Source organism: Phytophthora cinnamomi (genome assembly GCF_018691715.1).
Source record: "Phytophthora cinnamomi strain GKB4 chromosome Unknown Contig4, whole genome shotgun sequence".
NCBI lineage: Eukaryota > Oomycota > Peronosporomycetes > Peronosporales > Peronosporaceae > Phytophthora > Phytophthora cinnamomi.
In genome coordinates, this window is record NW_027150937.1 from 1,529,007 (window position 1) to 1,547,526 (window position 18,520).

General features: G+C 52.5%; 7 protein-coding genes across 8 annotated transcripts; 6 read left to right on the plus strand and 1 right to left on the minus strand.

Annotated features, from left to right (window-relative positions):
* Positions 1-706: 706 nt before the first annotated feature.
* Positions 707-5,803, plus strand: IUM83_05496 (Avirulence protein (Avh); the record flags this gene model as incomplete). 2 transcript variants are annotated; one of them, XM_067929637.1, is made up of 8 exons in its annotated part: positions 707-776; positions 835-1,014; positions 1,085-1,174; positions 1,258-1,309; positions 2,004-2,041; positions 2,124-2,245; positions 5,055-5,368; positions 5,461-5,803. In XM_067929637.1, 8 exons carry the CDS (start codon positions 707-709, stop codon positions 5,801-5,803), a joined length of 1,209 nt encoding a protein of 402 aa, XP_067799583.1. The 2 variants fall into 2 exon arrangements, with proteins under 2 accessions (XP_067799583.1, XP_067799584.1); XM_067929636.1 differs by having other exon boundaries at positions 1,106-1,174.
* A 213-nt stretch (positions 5,804-6,016) lies between these two features.
* Positions 6,017-8,914, plus strand: IUM83_05497 (uncharacterized protein; the record flags this gene model as incomplete). The annotated part of the gene is made up of 1 exon (XM_067929638.1): positions 6,017-8,914. The coding sequence occupies one exon, from the start codon at positions 6,017-6,019 to the stop codon at positions 8,912-8,914; it is 2,898 nt and encodes a 965-aa protein (XP_067799585.1).
* Positions 8,915-10,301: 1,387 nt separating this feature from the next.
* Positions 10,302-13,531, plus strand: IUM83_05498 (uncharacterized protein; the record flags this gene model as incomplete). The annotated part of the gene is made up of 8 exons (XM_067929639.1): positions 10,302-10,517; positions 10,589-10,647; positions 10,708-10,877; positions 11,769-11,803; positions 11,872-12,171; positions 12,242-12,375; positions 12,442-12,894; positions 12,976-13,531. The coding sequence occupies 8 exons, from the start codon at positions 10,302-10,304 to the stop codon at positions 13,529-13,531; spliced, it is 1,923 nt and encodes a 640-aa protein (XP_067799539.1).
* Positions 13,532-13,577: 46 nt separating this feature from the next.
* IUM83_05499 (uncharacterized protein) lies at positions 13,578-14,134 on the minus strand (the record flags this gene model as incomplete). Its single annotated transcript, XM_067929640.1, has 2 exons — positions 13,578-13,980; positions 14,061-14,134. The coding sequence occupies 2 exons, from the start codon at positions 14,132-14,134 to the stop codon at positions 13,578-13,580; spliced, it is 477 nt and encodes a 158-aa protein (XP_067799577.1).
* A 69-nt stretch (positions 14,135-14,203) lies between these two features.
* On the plus strand, positions 14,204-15,301 carry IUM83_05500 (Acyl-CoA N-acyltransferase; the record flags this gene model as incomplete). Its single annotated transcript, XM_067929641.1, has 1 exon — positions 14,204-15,301. The coding sequence occupies one exon, from the start codon at positions 14,204-14,206 to the stop codon at positions 15,299-15,301; it is 1,098 nt and encodes a 365-aa protein (XP_067799732.1).
* Positions 15,302-15,482: 181 nt separating this feature from the next.
* Positions 15,483-16,601, plus strand: IUM83_05501 (uncharacterized protein; the record flags this gene model as incomplete). The annotated part of the gene is made up of 1 exon (XM_067929642.1): positions 15,483-16,601. The coding sequence occupies one exon, from the start codon at positions 15,483-15,485 to the stop codon at positions 16,599-16,601; it is 1,119 nt and encodes a 372-aa protein (XP_067799515.1).
* A 646-nt stretch (positions 16,602-17,247) lies between these two features.
* IUM83_05502 (putative endo-1,3(4)-beta-glucanase) lies at positions 17,248-17,950 on the plus strand (the record flags this gene model as incomplete). The annotated part of the gene is made up of 2 exons (XM_067929643.1): positions 17,248-17,866; positions 17,943-17,950. 2 exons carry the CDS (start codon positions 17,248-17,250, stop codon positions 17,948-17,950), a joined length of 627 nt encoding a protein of 208 aa, XP_067799535.1.
* Positions 17,951-18,520: the final 570 nt, after the last annotated feature.

Here is an 18,520-nt window from a genome sequence, read left to right on the forward strand (position 1 = left end):
CCTTCATCGTCGTCGTCGAAGTCGACGACGTCGCCATACTTCGCCTTCTGGCGTTCGAAGTAGTCGTCGATGGAGAGATGAGTCTCCACCGACTTCGAAGTCTTCTTCTCTTGAGGCGCGCTCATCGTTGAATGAGCGCGGATGTCTTCTCCAAACGCGGAGAATTGCCGAATGGCAATTCCGAAGATTGACGTGCGGGGACCCCGCGCGTCTAACCTTAAGGGTGGAATGGTGTAACGGGGTTACACGCACAAGCGGCTATAAGCCACTTGTGAATTTAACAGATAGGATATCTGTTAAAAGTTTTAGATACTTCCTCATCTTGGTATAAGACACACCAATGGATACATTGAAGTGGGCCACCACAATGAGTGGTCCACACCTACCCAAAGATCCTATTGGTAGAAAGCAGCATCTTTCTACCAATCAGAGACATGCATATTAGCGGGGCTCTGACAGCCAGCCGCTGCCAACCCTTTCATAGATGATAAACAGTTTTTAGCAGATTTAGGAGGAAGATCAATTTACAAACAATACAGTTCTCATTTTACCTTAAACTAGCTACTTGGAGTCTTGTCTAAGTTAAATTATATTTGTGTATTCAAATATAATTAACCTCAGTAATTACTAAGTACTTACGCTTCCTCATACACGTTGCGCAACGTGTAAGCTAAAGTAGTGAGTCAAGTTAGACCCACTACACGTCATGTCAGGGAAAGGGAAGTGCCAGCGCAAGAACAAGCGCGACAGAAAACGAAAACGAATGCGCGGACGACGTAAGTAGTTGGTGTTTGCGACAGCTACGCTTTTCTAACACGAATATCCAATGCATAGGCCGAGACGAATGTAATGGTGAATCGAGTGACACTGTCAGCCACTGGTCAAGTGACGGAGGGTCCAGCGACATAGAAAGCAACTGCTCGGAGGAGGGGAAGTTCCTGCAAAAGTCACGCAAGAGTAAACGGAATCAGACTAACAAGAACAAGAAAAAGCCGAGGACTACAAGGCAACAGGGTAATCAGTGCTTTGCAAACGTGTGATGTGGCGTTATGTTGTAATGTTTTGTGGTTGGAATCACATGTAGCTAAACAAACGGGACGCTCAGCCAAATTGCTCGAAAACCGTGACAGTGACTGTGATCGACTCCCGCCTACCCAACCAACGGTTCTACCATGTATGGTATTTGTTTTTTATCATCAATTTATTTAATATTGCATCACACTGGCATACTGTCGTTGTTTAAACTTGAATTTGTAGCTGGTGAAGTGATTCGCCCACCAATTCGCACCATGGTTCCCAAGATGGAAGGGTTGGAATTTGAAGACTGGGGCGCATTTAAAGCGTATTGGACTCGATATCAGGAGACAAATCTTGTGTCCTATCGGTGTCGCGACTCAGCCACACGTGATAAATGGAACAGTTCTCACCCAACCAAGCAGATTCCGTTGGCTTTTAGTCATGCATTCAAGAAGTATTCCTGCAAGCTCGGTTGTCACCAGAATTCAAAAGGAACTGGTAAGCGTATCGTACGCAACGATCGCTTCCGGGGATGCGTTGCATACTTCCGGGCTGTGGTACAACGTTCCCCAACAACAAACATGTGGGTGGTTAGGATCACTGAAGAGGTACTGTTGCTATTTTCTCTGTAATAAAATACCGTATGTAGTATAGCTGCTCATAAAACATGTAACAACAGAAGACATGCCACTGTCACAACCCCGACAAAGCACTGTACGCTGCTCTCCAGGTACTAACGACCTTATAGACGAGAGCATCTTGGAGCTTTTGGATGCATTTCTGAAACTAAAAACTTTAGTGCTGCTGTGAATTTTAATTTGTCAAGTTGTAGGAGATACGCAGATGTGGTTCAGCAGATATATATTGCGAGGGACGTCATCCGCCGTTATGAGGACTATCTCGAGTGGATTCGAAGAGATTGGAGCCATCTGAACGGTGTTAATGTTGTGCTGTATGATCCATTAACGATGCCTCCCATTTCTCAGATTGCCCAGGAAGTTGCGCAACTTTTGGCGGAGTCATGGTTGAAATTTAAATTCAGTGCTGGTAGTACAGGAAGGGGGGGGGATTCTTGGAGCTTACTGATGTTGTGGATCATATTGCAGGTGAAACGAGGCTAAGTGATATGGTTATGCACTGCGCTTTGCATTATCGATTCTCACCCCAGAAGACGCCGTGTTACGTGGTGGGCCCTCTTAACATAGACGGCAACGAAATTGAGCTGCCGGTGCACAGAATGACGGACTATGCCCACATAGTTGTTCCTGTGTATATGCGAGCGTTGAAGCATTGGCTTCATTGGGTTCGCCAGATTGTCAGCCGTTCAGTATCCACAACGGTAATGCCTCAATTTAAGTTGATTCTCTACTACCCACTTGGCGCAGCTCCGAATTTGAATTTGCTTCGAAGTAAATGGAAGACACACACGCTACCACTTCTTCAAGCTTGGCATGCTCGCGATGCAAATAGTGATGCGGGACGTGGAGATGCGAATAGTCCGGGTTCAACCTGATGTGATGAAATCAACCGGAGCCATGCCCGTCGAAGGAGAACGCTGTGGATAATACAAATAACGTTTTGGACTCTACTAATGTGCCACAACGTAAATTCGGTGTCTTCGCTCCATCTCTAGAGGAAGAAGTGATTAAACACTCACGCCAGCTGACCAAGTGAGTTGTGGTGTGCAATGTTTGGCCCAAGCGTATAGTCACGTCAACGTCGACGGCACCAATTTCAAGTTGAATAAGACAGTGGGTGACGGAGACGTTGAGGCGATGCGCCTATGCATCATGTGGCAGCTTCTGCGTGACTGTGATGAAGTACAAACCTCTACCGATGCAAAGTTTAGCGATGATCCCGAAGTGTTAGCGACCGACATGAAGATCAACAGATTTTCACAGCGTCTGCCCGTAGCGAGGCATAACTTTAGCGTTGGTACAGTTGAGGGGCTGTTGAGTATTGATTATCGTAGCGAGGCGTGCATGAAATAGCTAGACGTAGCAGCTCAGCGAACTAGAACTCTTATTTCTAATCGATATTACTTTGCCTTGCACAGCACTGTGTCGGACTGTGAGGAATTGCCAAATGAATCAACACTACGGTTACGACCGCCGGTGTGACGCGTGTAACCGGTTCACTTGTTAGCGCTAACCGCGCTATTGCAAATATTCGAGTTGCGCCGCCGTTCATCTAAAAGTTGCGCACCTTCATTTTGAAGGTGCTCAAAGGTGCCAAAGGTGCTCAAAGGTGCTCAAGTGAAGGTGCTCGAAGGTGCACGAGGGTGCGCAACTTCTACGCTGAAGGTGCGCAAAGGTGCGCAAAGGTGCGGAAGGTGCTCAACCCGAAGGTGCTTTAACGAGAGCCCATTTAGGCTCATAACCTGACGGCTAGTGTCCATAGGCTGTAGGCGGTGACTGCGCGTCACAGCAACCATGCCAAGTAGATGTAGGAGAGGAGTGCGCTGGCGGTGGCGATGGTAAATGACCGCGGCCTTGGGAAGGGGGACGACTTGTGCTTGAGGTGCACGATTGGGAAGTGAGTGCTCCTCAGCTCCACGATCAGCACTGTCGTCTCCGCCTTCCTAGGCGATGTGCATTCAATCTAGGCTACTGATACGGCTAAGAGCAACTGACCTCGATGTAGCTTAGTTGACCTAGCTGTCACTGTCTCTGTGACTGTGTTGCATACACACACAAATGAAAGATGCTTGCAAAAGAGAGGTCTTTATTCAGCTCTCGTCACAACCAAGGGGTACGACCTCATGTCGTACCCACGCACCTTACATCATGCGATGCATCTCAAGTCAGCACGACCCACCTCTGTGGTGGCGTCGGCTACTCAACCTCACAGCGGTTGTATTATATTGCTCATTGCCTTTGCGCATGCCATTGTTTTGTGTTTCAGCCTCTCATGAGTATCATGGGAAGGTGAAGACTTAGCGCGTTATGCCAGTACAGTAGAATAACTTCTGTATTGTTATCATCCACATCTTTTAGTCAATATAGAATCGCTGCTACCATAAACTATACACTGTGATAATACATATGTACGTGAACCGTGGATGCCCGTGATGATTACAGGACGCAATTATCCCATCTGCAGTTGCCGTACCATCTTATGGTGAGTATCAAAGTGGTTATCCGCAGATTGTCACCATTACTCCAATCCGATCTCCCATGTTTCATTTTACAACCTTTGTGGGAGACGTGCGATTTATTTACTTGCATGCATATGCAAATGGAAATCATATCTACAGTAGGACAGATTGGATTGCAGTTCTAACTAACAGCCAGAGCACGATATTGGGCTACGTAGTGTGCAGAACAGCGAGCGAGCCTACTTTTTTTCCAGGTAAGACGACGCACGCTCCACCCACGCTGCCAACCCGATATCACCTGCTGCATTTTCATCATCGCACCACCCGTTTGCTACATAACAAAATGTATGATCTGTTCACGATCTGTTCATGAGTCCTCTTTGATCGTCGTAACGCCACCCTCACGCCTTTATCGACGACAGTCATTCCTTATCAACCCTCCAACCACTCACTCCACAGGCTCCAAGCTCCAAGCAAGCCGTCATGCGCATCGACTACATCGCTCTGGCTGTTGCTGTGCTCGCCACAAGTATCAATGCCACCTCGGCACCGCTAGAGTCCACGATAACCAACCCTCATCGCCGACTCGCAGCTATTGATCATCCGGACGAATTTTCTAGCAAAAGCCTGAGAACGCACACATCCGCGAAAACCGCTGACGACGACGATGACGAAGAGAGGGGTGGCTTCATTGAAAGAGTGTGGACCAGCGTCCAAAACGCGGTGACGCAGCATAAGCTAGACGAATACCTGAGCACAAGAACGTCCGCAGACAAGGTCTTCGGACTGCTACAAGTCAACACTGTGAAGACCAACGTCCTGGAGAGCATAGAGTGGAAGTCGTGGGCCAAATTCGTGCAAATGCTCAACCAAGGAGACCCCGAGGAGTCTCTTGCTGCGGCCATGACTGTCCTCAAACATACTTGCCGCTGCTGCAAAGAACCCGAGCACCAAGGAAATCGCCGAGAAGCTGGAGGCTGCACAGCTGAAGCGTTGGCTGAGCTACAACAACACGCCGGAAAGGATCCTTCCCGTACTGAAGCTGGGCAAGGTGGACGATACTTTTTTCGATATCGCGCCGTTGAACACTTGGACCAACTACCTGGAGGCTTACAACAGCAAAAAAACAAAGGAAGCAAAAACCTTTGTGGAAACCCTCACAAAAGCGTTTGAGAAAGAAGAAGGAGGCTTCATCAAGTTCCTGGCTTCCGCTGACAATGTCAATAAGGCCGGCGCCACCAAGTTCAAAACGAGGTTCTCAAGAGCTGGATGTCAAATCCAGATCACCCGGCTAACTTGTTCAAAATCCTGAAGTTTGACGAGGCTGGAGATTCCTTGCTCACCAGTCCGCTGCTCAGGATTTGGACCACATACATGAAGGCATTCAACAAGGAGTATCCGTTCGCCGAGACAACGATGATTCAGACGTTCACCAAGAGCTACGGCGACGAGAAGCTGGCGACGATGATCCAAGCGGCAGCGAAGAACCCAGAGACGGAGCTGTTCGCGAAGAACCTGCAGACCGCTCAGTTCAAGCAATGGATGGCTGAAAAGAAGACCCCGGACGTCATCTACAAGAAGGTTCTGAAGCTGGACTCGACCGACAGTCCGAACGCTGGCATTTGGCGCGCATACCACAATGCGTACGACGAGCAATACCCCGGCGAGCTGTCCTCGTTCAACCCGTAATTTACGGAAGCACTGCCAAAATAGACCCATATCTGCTTTCTGTTCGTTTTTGTTATACATGTAAATCGTCCTGATTTGACGTCCTCTAACAATAGACATCCCTCGTCCACCTGAGTATCTACCAATCGCATCTCCCCTCACCACCTGCATTTCGTCCAATGACCCGTCTGGACTCTATGACCAGCCAACGCCGCACTTCCCAACTCCACCGCCATGGCCCGCGCCGCGACCGCCACCAAGACCAAGAAGAAGCCGGCGGACTTCAAGCGGCCCAAGCGCAAGGTCGGGCGGCGCGCCGCGCCCGCCGCCAACGTGACGTCCGTGGGCATCACGTCGCGGCGCATCAACCTGCTGGAGCAGTCGCTGCTGCAGGACAAGAGCGGCGCCGCGCAGCTCACGCACCGGCGCCAGGCGCTGCCGGAGCTGCTGCAGCAGGCGGGCCACTACAACGCGCACGTGCGCCAGCGCGCGCTGCAGGGCCTGAAGGAGCTGGCCGCGCAGGAGGCGGCGGCCAACCTGCGCGCCAACGCGGCCGTGCTGCTGGAGCGCTTCCTGCCCACGCTGCTGGACGAGGAGGCCGTGGTGCGCGAGGCCGCCGTGCAGGCCTGGGCGGCCGTGCTGCCGGTGCTGCGCGGCGTGCTGGCGCCGTTCGCCACGCTCGTGGCCACGTACTTGTGCAGCGGCCTCACGCACCTGCAGGTGGGCGTGCGGCAGGACGCGCTCAAAGCCATCGCCGAGCTGGTGGACGTCGCGCCCGAGCTGCTGCGGGAGGACGCCGGCCGCGGGGCGCTGGCCAGGCTGCTGGAGAACTTCGGGGACCTGGTCTGCGCCGCGCAGACGCAGGGCATCCGCATGAAGAACACGTACGATCTGCTGCTGGGCTCGGACGCGGCCAGCAGCGCCGCCTCGAAGAAGGCGGCGGGCGCGCGGAAGAACCTCAAGAACGGGCAGAAGAAGAGCAAAAAGCCCAAGGCGCCCTCGGGCGCGCTGGCGCTGCGGTTCGCGGCGCTCAAGGTGCTGCACAAGCTGCTGCTGTCGGTGAGCACGCGGCTGGGAGATGGCAAGGCCGCAGCAGCGGCGGGCGCGCGCTCGGCCTCGGTGCCCACGACCAAGGCGCTGCTGCTGTACCCGGCTCCGCAGCTTGTTGCGACCAGTATGTTCGCTGCGTCGTCGGCGACTACTAGCACGGGGGAGAAGGCGAGCGCGTCCTGGCAGGAAAAAGTGCGCGCGCTGCTGCCTGCACTGCTGGACTTGTGGCTCGAGTGCCTCGAAGGCAGCACGGACGCTCTCTCCGACGTTCACGTTGAGCACATGAAGTACATTGTGGAGTGCACGACCGCTGTGGTTGGCGCCAACACCGACTTGCTGAATGTTGATTCGGCAGATGACGCTGCCAACAAGGAGTTCTTCCAGGCAGCCCTGAAGCTGCGCGAAGAGCTTCTAGCACCAGAGAGCTTCCCCATGCTCCCAAGCGCTAGTGCGACTCTAGCTGCGGCTGACGGTTTGGGTGTGCTGTCCAGGTGGCATGGTATGAACGCTGCACTTTCGAAGTTGGCGTGCGAGTACCTCCGCCTTCCTGCTTTGATGCGCGGTTCTGGCAAGGATGCTTCGCAGAGCGAATCGCTCGAGCAACGCGTGTGTGCGTATGTCGTCACCACTCTTGCCAAGTACAAGGAAACGCCTGAGCTCCGTGCAGTTGCCAGTATGCAGAATGTGCTTCAGCCGCTGCTCGAGGTTGTGACGCTCATCTTGGCGTCCGTGTCCCAGCGCAGCGGTCCCCCCACGTCGGCGGAGAACTCAGCTGACGAGCGCAGCCTCTTACTGGAGGCGGTGACGCAATTTTACGTGCTGTGCACGCCGAAGTCGGTGAGCTTCCGTAGCTGCACGGCGTTTGTTGTCGACCAGTTGGAGATTGCGTTGCGTGGTCAGCAGCGACCGAGTCAGAAGCTTCCGTGGCCGATGGTTATGCAGTGGGTAGTCTGCCTTGCCGACTTGCTCGGCCAGCTTGACCCTCAGCACATGGAGCTTGGCAGGCGCAGCTTGCTTGCATTGATCTCCGTTCTCAAGCAGCTCCCGACCGAGTGTGCCAGTGGTGACCAGATGGACAGCGTGCTGACGAACCTATCTGCTTTCTTCGACCTAGCTTCAGTGCCTTCGCCTTCAATGAGTGAGGACGAGAAGCAGAGAATGCTGGCTAGGACACGCTTCGATGCTCTGGGTGCGGCGGACCAGCTGGCTTTCGTGGCGCTTGTGTACCATCTACCTCGGTATCCTGTGTCGCTACTGCGTGCTCTTGCAAGCTGCTGCAAGAGCTCTCGCATTTATAGCGAGGCGAAGAGCTTCCTGGTGGACATTCTTTTCCAGCGACGTGAGGCTGTGGATCTTGCTCACATCGTGAGTTTCCTGGTGAGTACAGCGCTCGCTCCTGTTGAAGCCAACGCTCACCAGCAGCGCCAGCAACTGCAGCTTGTGGATCATGTGTGCCGCACATTCGTCGCCATGAACTTGGGCAACTCTCTTCCGAAGATTTTAGCGCCGACACTTGCGAAGGCTCAGGCTCGGGAGGAAATGAACTTCACGGATCTGCACACCTTGGTGCTGCTTTACCGCACGTGTGTATCTTCCGATTCCAGCCGCAGTGTTGAGGGCCACCAGCAACGTTCGGATATTCCTGCGGAGATGGAGCGAGAGCTGGTAACCTTGAGTGTGAAGATTTTGGCGAATTACTCTGCGACGCCGTCGTCCGACCAAGCCGCCACACCGGAGGAGATTGACTTGCGTGAGCAGGAACGACTACTGGTGGAGGCTTGTGTCTCTACTTTGGCTCATGGTGAAGCAAACATTTTTGCTTCATTCGTGGACGAGCTTTTGGCTGCTCAACAGCAGGTGGTCGTCTTGACTCGCCGTTTGCGCGTACTCCAAGCGCTTGTGCGGACGTCCAACCTGGCCGGTGCCTTCAGGCGCCATCAGAACCACGTGGGCCACCTGTTGCAAACGGCGGAGCAGAAGCACGCTGGCGAAGAGGATATTTCGCAGCTTGTGCGGCAAGTGCGTGGAGACCTGGAGCTCCTCGCCGTGGGCCAACTTAGTGAAACAACTCCTAGTAAGTAGGTAGATAGACGCGAACACGCAAAACCAATGAATATCATTCGTATACTACTTCAACTTGATCTTAGACCCGTGCTGCTATCAGCGTCTAGATTCTTATTCTTTGCATTCCTTTCCGGAGGAACCCACGCACAACTTCACCATGGCATCGGCGAGTGGTGCAGTGCGTCTGCTGATTTTGGTGGCAACCTGCGTCTTTTGTAGTGGTTTTGCTAGACACCCCACTGCGACGCCAGACGACAACCCGCAGGGTAATACTAATGTAGTAACAGTGGAGACGTTGTGAGTTTTCTGACGTCACCTTCAGCGTGTACGTGGGATATCAAGATTTGCGTCGATGGCACGTGGGTTTATCGCGTCGCCGACCGCGACTGCGAGTTTGAAGACTGTCTGGTGGAGTCTGCTGAACAGGACGCTCGTCAATACATCGCCAACACTATGCCGAGTCAATAGACTCAGGAAGCAACAGCACCAGGTCTGTTGGGCCCAATAAAGGACATTTCCCCTCACAACTTGTTTCACACGCAAAGCGTCGGCAGTTGCAAGCGATCTATCAAGCCCGTGAGTTGAGCATCGATGAAGTCTCGTTCGTGGATCAAGGCGATGGCGACAAGCGCGCTCTTGTCTCCGAGAACCTCATTTCGAAAGGCCAACAGCAACCCTGCAGGTCTTGCCAGTGGCGATGCCACCGCATCATCGGCTACATCGATCCCGCTTTCGATGTTGGCCAAACTCACTCGCTTAGTCCAGTTCCTTGACGAGAATCACCTGGAAGAGGAAGGGCTTTACAGCAAAGCTGGAGTAGGGCTTGAGCGCAAGGAAATACTTCGTTTCTGTAAAACCCCAGGGAACCTACCTGATTTGACTCTATACAGCCCTCATTCCATCGCAACCGTTGCCAAGGAGGTAGGAATATAGATAGGAATGCATATCCATATCTTCGGTTTGTGTTAACTTGTGCTCATGCGTAGATATTGAGCGAGATGTATGCGCCACTGGTTCCTGCTGATATCAGTCACGAGCTTGTGGAAGCTGCATCTAGTGGTCATATTGATGGAGACGCGGGGCAGACAGTCGTTGAGAAATTCAAACACATTCGCGCGACCACGCGGGAATTCCTACAAGTCTTCCTGGGTCATTTGAATAATGTACGTTGTCGCAGCAACACTAGCACCTGCAATCTGATACCAACCACGCATGATGTGCTAGCTTGCTGCAAGTCGACCCAGCAGGATGAATGTGACAAGTCTGGCCTTGCACGTTGGCATCGCATTGATTCGGCCTACGGAGGATAAAGCCACGTTGAGCTCGAGTAGGCCAGGCAATTACACACTTTTGTCAAGTTTGATGTACTAATACTCGGATCTCTGTTGCACCCTTCCTAGAGACCATGATGCGTCATCGAAAATGCGTCGCTGAGTTCCTTATCCGACAAGCCTCGGTACTGCCGTACGACTGCGCAACCGAAATGGACATTCCGGCGATCCCAGAATTGGTATCTCCTCCACCTATCCACATACCTTCCACCCAACCCTCAACACAACTGCATTTCGTTCAAGTTACTTGGAATACTGGAGAATTGACCCTAACGTTTGAGCAGCTAGAGGTACAATAGCGACTTTTTTTGTGGAACCTTGAACGAAAAAGACCTCATTACTACAGTATTTTTTTTTTCAGGAAATGTTTGGAAAATTTGGCGAGATCGAGAATCTCGGCATTAACGAGCAAGGCAACAGGTACTGAACTACCCACGAGCAACTGGATAAGCATTTCGCTAACTGTGCTTATTTGCGTAGGGCAATTGTAGCTTACGTTAATGCTGAAAGTGCCGAGGAAGCTGAGCATACAATGATTCCAAATATACGGATCCGTCGACGCAAGCCAAGGCAAAGCGAAAAGCGACACGAACACAGCCCTAAGCACTCAAAAACTACGTACAATTCATGTCTTCAGGGTGATGCGACTGGTACGTCGACTGACACTACGAATCCCAAAGCAAATAACAGTATGGTGGCACCTCAAGCATCAAGTCTGTCAGAAGACATACAAGCGCAGCTGATTCCAGAATTAAGTGGAAGAGCTTGTCAGCAGCCCCACGACGAGACTATCGTAGTTGAGGATATCGAAGATGAAGAGTTGCAACATGAGGAACATTCATCGGAGCAATTACTACCAGCGCAACTTGTGCAGGTAGATACTGATGCAAATGCAGACCAAGCCAATGTGGACGATGGAATAGCTGACTCTATATCGACGAGAGAAGAATTCCATGACAATGTGTCATCGAAACCTACAGTGGAGAATCTCGGTCAAGACGAATTGACGGAGCAAAGTCAGCTCGTCTCGGCCAAATCAAGCAATCCTGAGATAGCGCCAGGTTTCGAAGAGGTCTCTACTGCGGAGCTACAACAACCTGAAGAGAGCACGCGAACCCCGGACCAAGAACATGCTTCGATCGAATCAGGCAGTACTTTCCGCGATACTTTCTCTGCTGAAGGCAAAAATGAAATGAACGAAAGCGTGACTCAGCAAGTCCAGTACGAGCGCGTTCTCAGTGATATGAAACCAATTATCCCAGTTCAAGCTCGTCATGCACCAACCAAGGAAGATCCAATCACAAACCCTGCCACAGGAGCCGTCATACTCTCAACACCATTATTTCCAATCGAAAACCACCAAGATTCAACAATCGATAGTAGTGCTTTTGGAATGACCAAGGCTACATCGACAGCGGATAACACCACAAGTGGTTTGTCGGAGTCGACTACGCAAAGAGCTAATCGACTGCCAGAGAATGACCTTCCGAGATATGATCAGACCACCAGCAGCACATTTTCGCATCCTGCACATTCGACAGAAGTACTTCAGAGCAAGCTTCTTGATATGGAAACGGTAATAAGTGTAGCGCAGAGATTGCTTTTATTGAGAGATTCGATCTGACCATGTGGTTTGTTTTGCAGATCCTACGTACATCCTCTGCAGCGTTATCAGCGACCAAGTTATCAAATGAGTTCGAGCGCGCGGTTCTCCAGCTACACCAACAGATTCTTGATATGGTTGAGGAGTGTTTGATATTGGCAGGTGCTAGAAGCGGAGAAACGGCCGACAGCTTGGCGACCAAAGCTTCGGCGAATGCTGAGTTTCTAGACTTCCTGGAAGCTCAGGCAAGGACGCAAGTAAAAATTCTGGAGGTCGAAGTGCGTGCTGGTCAGGAGTTACTTCGCTTGCACAAAACACAGTACGAAAACGAACGTGTAGAGGTACGTCCATCGATGCTAATCTTTCTCAAACTAGCACCGTGTATGTAGTGATATGCTACGTATTTTACAGCTAGAAGAAGAGATTACAGCACTGCGCATTGGACGTACCGAGACGGAGCGGCTTTGCACTGAGCTACGTACAGATCTTCGCAAGTGCCGCAGCGAATTGGCTTGTCACATTGCAAACGCCACAGATATTCAGAGGTAGGTTTGCTACTGTTGATGACCTCAAGTGGGAATTTTGTTTTACAAAATTTCGTTCTGTTTCAGGCAGAAAAGTGCATTGGAAGAGAAGCTTGAAACCAGCGATAACCAGCTTCACGTCAAAGGTATAGCACTAGCGAAACTCCAAGCTGAGTATGACAAAATGCATCGCGTTGCGGCGGAGGCGCAAATGCGAGTAGAAAAGTTCAAGCGGGGTGAATTCGACGAGAGCATGGACAACCAAATCGAGCACAAACTTGCATTACTTCCGGCTTCAAACTATGAGAAGCGAGTCACACGTACACGAGTAAGTGAAGACCTCCCGCACACAACGAAACTGTTTTCAAAGCTATCGCAGCTCTCTACAAACAAGGAGATTCCGGAAGATCCGAACCCGCCGACAAAACCCCGAGTTCTCGACACGAGCACAATCTCATCGCGACCATCGAACGTCGCTGCTTTGGAAGCTATGAAACAGCAAATGACGCAGGACATTCAAGATCAAATCGCCTCGACAAAGTATGCTGCCTTGGATGTTGCATCGGGTAGGTAGCAATGTTATCTGACAGTTGCGATGTATTTTATGTGCCGGAAATACAGGGCTGCTCTGCGCGAAATGGAGGTCTGCAGCGCCAGTGGTAAAACGTTGGAGGAAGAAGAGGAGGAGTTGCGACAACTGCAGCAACAACTCACTGCAAGATCTTCAGAGATGGCAGCAGCGATGAACGAGTCCAGGCATAAGCTACAAGAGCTGCTTGATCCAACAGCGGCGTCATCCTTCAGTGGTGCCGATCAAGACAGTATGGCGCCTAACCAAGAGCCCACGATCTTCGACTCGACTGCACTAGTGAACGAGCTAATCGCTCGAGCAGAAAATGCCCCCCCGTACAACGCAACTCGCTGCGCGAAAGCACCGATCGCAGATTCTTCAGACACTCAGAGTTTAATCGTTGGAGTTGGCTGTGGCCAGCAATTTATCGAATTCCATAGGCCGACTCGCGATGCCCAAAGTTTTCTTTACAAGAAGTGGACGAGTGATCGATCCCGCAAAATCGCGCAGCTAGCGACCTACAGAGATCAGCAGGCAGTGATCCAAGCGCAACAATCCATGCAAGCATTCCAGCAAACGCTCGCAGAGTTTCGCAACCAACGATAAAGACCTACCTATCGTTACACTTAAAAATCCTTGTCCATTTATGCTCTCAGTTGTCGTCCGTCAGTCTGAGGACGTGGTCGATCTGTAAACCTCCAAGCTTTCTGCGCAAGCCGGTCGCCGTGTTCAAAGTGTGGACGTAGACAACTGCTGCATCCTGTCCTTCATTCGATGACGCAGGTTCTCGCTTGCAGTAGGTGATAACACCACCACCGCTTCCCTCAGCTCCGAACACCACAACCTTGACTCGATCAACGCAGCGCGGACTCACCAGGTCGTGCACAACGATAGCAGGCACGTCACTCTCGGATTTCGCCAGTGCTTTCCGGACAAAGTCTTCAGTGTCAACGGCAGTCACAGGCACCCCGTCGACCAAGAACGGAGCTTGCTTCTTGTGCCTGACAACGTATCGACCGGGGCAGTTGCGGATCATCTTCCACGAGGCAAACTCCCTACCCCGTAGCACAACAACCAACCCAGCCATCAATTAGGCAAAAACGTCACTAACGAATTACACAATCCAGTTCTGTACCACAAACGCTGCAGCAACTCGCCGCCATCGCCCACGTAGTTCCCATCGCCGACAAATGCCTCCGCACCGTCCATTGCTGCTCTCCACCAGCTTGTGATCGTACTTTACTGAGCACGGGATCCCCTCATTTCACAAGATCGACGATGTCCACGTTCCGCGTGGCGCAGTTGACGCAGGAGGAGCTCAAGATCCAATGCAAGGTAGACGACTTTGAGGAATGGGGCGCGCCGACGCTCGATCTTCAGCAATACCAGCGCAAAGAAGAGTTGCAACGCGCGACGGCCTTCTCCCAGCGCGGCTCCAATTTCTGGGCCCTCGTGGAGGACAACGGGGACGCAACGGAATTGGTGCCGGGTCAGACTGTGCTGTATTGCCACTGTGAAAGCCACCGCTTCGATTGCGTTGTCCGTCGTAGCTCTGGAGAGATTGAGCGCGGGTACTCGCACCACATCGGGTCAGTGTTCACACTGCCAGAACACCGCAAGCGTGGACTGGCGACGTTTTTCATGAAAGAAGTAGCCAAACAGTTGGGAAAGCTCCCGAGAGCTTTGGTGTCTGTGCTGTACTCGGACATTGGACCGACGTACTATGACAAGCTCGGGTGGAGGTTGCACCCGTCCAAGATGGCGACGCTGGACGTCGCCCACCCGCACAACGCCAACTCCAATGAGACTGAAGTGGAGATCGAGTCTTTGTTTCTGGACGACAAGCTCGACGCATTTTTCCAGGCGGATAACGCCAGGCTTGTGGACGAGCTATCGAGCGAGAGATTTCAAGGAGGAGAGGCGTTTGCGGTGCTGCCGACTCGCGATTCCTTAGAGTGGCAATTCTGCATTGGGGTGCACTTTGCTCGGGTCCGAGGGTACGACGAGCTCCCGTCGCGCTGTGGTGTGAAGATTCACGAGAATGCGTTCGTCATTTGGTGCCACAATTTGAAGGAGTCAACGCTCTACGTGGTTCGTGCTCGTTTCCCGGAGGCTGGTGACGGTGCTGCCGAGACCACGCGACTACTGCTGAGCACGGCTTTAGAGGAAGCACGCAAATTCAAGCTGAAGAAGGTTGCTATCTGGGACCCACCCTCTGGTCTGTTGTATGACGAAGTGCGCAGCCATCTCGAAATTGAGCTTGTCGAGCGCGTGGATTCGCTATCGAGTGCTATGGTGTTTGGCCACGGGAACAGTGAAGCGTCCACGGCCCCTCTTCCTCACTGGCTCGGGAACGAAAAGTACGCCTGGGTCTAGATTGGTATCCATAAACAATGGACCATAATAATACATTGCTCCTTGGCAAAGCCAAGGGCCACTGAAGTCATACAGCAAGTCCATGGTGCTCAACGCAGCCATGCCACTTCAACATATTCGTACTTAGCTGGAATTTCATGATCGATGGTGTGTGTATGTGTCATTCCTCCCCCTCTTCAGGATGGACATGTTCCGCCTGGTGCAGTTGACGCAGGAGACGCTCAAGGTGCAGTGCAAGACCGACGACCACCAGCACTGGGGAGCTCCTCTGCTGGACGTGCAGCAATGGCAGCAGAAAGATGAAGCGCAGCGCGCTACCGCCTTCTCCGAGGCTGGAGCTCTCTTCTGGGCCCTCGTGGACAAATCTGAAGAGAAATCCGGCTTGAGTGACGCGGGGCTCGTAGCCGGTCGAGACTTGCTGTATTGCCACTGCAAAACCCTTCGGTTCCCCTGCGTCTACCGCCGGAGCTCGGGGGAGGTCGAAAATGGCTACTCGTACCAAGTCAGCTCGGTCTACACGCTCCCGGAATTCCGAAAGCGCGGGCTTGCAGGCTTCTTTCTCACCGAAGTGGCTAAGCAGCTCGAGCAGCTCCCTAAAGCGTTGGTCTCTGTGCTCTACTCGGACGTCGGACCGACGTACTATGACAAGCTCGGGTGGAAGTGCCACCCATCCAAGATGGCTACACTGGAGGTTGACCACCCTCGGAACGTCAAGACTGTCGACAGCGGTAACGACAGCGCCGAGTTCGAGACGTTGCTCGTGGACGATAAGCTGGGGGAGTTCCTCGAAGCTGATAACGCCCGCTTGATGGAGGAGTTGTCTGGCGAGAAGTTTCAAGGGCGTGAGGCCTTCTTGATCCTGCCGACCCGCGGCTCGATTGAGTGGCAGTTCGTCAACGGCGTGCACTACGCGCGAGTGGCAGGGTTCGACGAGCTGCCCGCATGTTGTGGTGTCAAGATCAACGATGACGCTTTCGTGATCTGGTGGCACAACTTGAAGGAGTCAACGCTGTACTTAGATCGTGCTCGGTTCCCAGATTCCGGTGACAATGCTGCTGAGACCACCCGTGTTTTGCTGGACTTGGCGATGCAAGAAGCACGCAAGTTCAAGCTCACGAAAGTCGTGATCTGGGACCCGCCGTCTGGTTTAGTGCGCGACGAAGTCCGCCATCTCGTTGAGATTGAGGTGGCTGAGCGCCAGCTCTCGCTGTCAAGTGCCATGGTGTTTCACGGCGGGAATGTGAGCTCGCAGGCGTATCTTCCTCGTTGGTTCAGCAATGAAAAATATGCCTGGGTCTAAACCGATGCAGTGCTCCAATGCACTGATCCTTTGGGAAGGATAACACCGAAAACTTGTGGGTGGCAAAGCGCTGTTCGATCGATCGACCATGGTGTATTGTGCATGGTCTCGGCGGGTTCAATTCAAGATGGCGTGGCGTACTCAGATGAATGCTGACAAATATCAAGTTTTGGCGCAGCATATCTTTTTGAACTCGATCGACTTTTTGTTTTCCAGGAATTCGTCGAATTGTGTTGACCGCAGTGGATACCACCCTTGCTTTGTTTTTTGTGTGTTTGCCCAAGTCTGAGTCTGCTTTGGCACGTGCGATTGACTAACAAGTTGTCGCTAGCAGCAAATACCTTTTAACCAGCCACTTACGCCCAACGCAGGTCAAGCAACTGACCTGCGTTGGGCGTAAGAGGCTGGTTAAGACCCGAAAGACTGGATTTACAACGGCGTTTGCTTCCGCCTGATCGTCGAGCATGTGCAAGTGGTGTACTGGAATACGTGGCTACGTAAGTCGCCACGACCTCAAGGAGGAACTTCATGGACATTACCTTCTTGCAGTCTGCTACGGCGCAAGTAGAGTTGTGAACTCACTTGTCATTTTGACTCCAAACGAGCAGTCAAGAACGCCAAGCTACTATCGTCTCCTGGAAGGACCATGAAGATCTCCGCGACAGCTTTGATCGGGTTTGGGGCAGTTCTCCATCACCTGCAGCTTTCTAACGTTTTTGGACAAGATCTCGGCAGGAATGGCAGTTCCAGCATTGGTGGTGATGTGGGGCCATCGTATGCGCCCGTGTCGAATGACACCAACTCCAACTCTGATGCAGCTTCTTCAGCCCCGGAAACTCCGGCAACCCCCAACGTCGGCACCAGTAATTCGACAACGCTTGGAGCTTTGGAACCACCAAGCTACCTGGTCGAGCACACGGACGCCATGATGGACTTCTGTCCTCCCAAGTATCTGGATTCGTCGGTGATCAAGAACCGTGCTATCCCGACGAACAACTGGTGGGGCAACATCATTGCGCACGACTCGAACGCTGCCATTCAGCCTATCTGGCCCAACCCATACTCCCTGCAAATGGTTGTCGACAACGCACCCTTCGGCATGTCTGTGAGCTACCCGTATCGCAGTCGCTTTAGCGGTGGAAGCTCCGGAAACAGCGATGCCGTCAAGTACTACGCGCACGGGATGGTTCGCGAGTTCATGTTTTCAGCCGAAGAGATCGCGTACCAGAAGCCGAACTTCCAAGTCGTAGACTGGGCAGACCAAGGTGTGACTGTGAAGTTTTCTTCCAGCTCCTCGAGTGGCACCATGGTGTCGGACCTTGTGTCTGGCATGGTGTACAGCTCGATGAAGTATTCGGGGCTCACTCCTCGTCTTGTGTCGAATGCTGCAATTTCCAGTGTCAACGGCCAGCCCCTTGGTGGCCAGGTGCAAGGCTCCAAGTTCGTGCTTACGTACAATTCCGGCGAGAAGTGGGTGATCTACGCGCTTTCAAGCGACGGTCGAAGTGAGAAGGGAATCACTTTGACTCCTGATGGCAACTCCGCGCTCAAAAGTACTGGAGCCTTCGATGGCATCTTGCGCGTGGCGCTCGTTGGTGACGACTCCTGGGTGAGCACCCTCGACCAGCACAAGTTGTGCATCGTGCAAGCAGCGGATGTGGAGCTTCACGACGACAGCTCCTACGCGTTCAAGTGGAAGACGACGGGTGATTGCTCTGTTGGTCTTCTCCACTTCGCTACGAAGCACCTTGTCGAGACGATTGACACAAGCACCGGGGTCCGCCAGGTTGACGGCCTGGTTGCATTTTCGACGACTCGCGGAGTGTACCAGGCTTTCACGACGCCAGGCGGTTCTGCTGATCCTGTCTGGGAGATCAAGGAAACTCAGCAAGTGCCCGAAGACTTCTACCCGTCCCGCA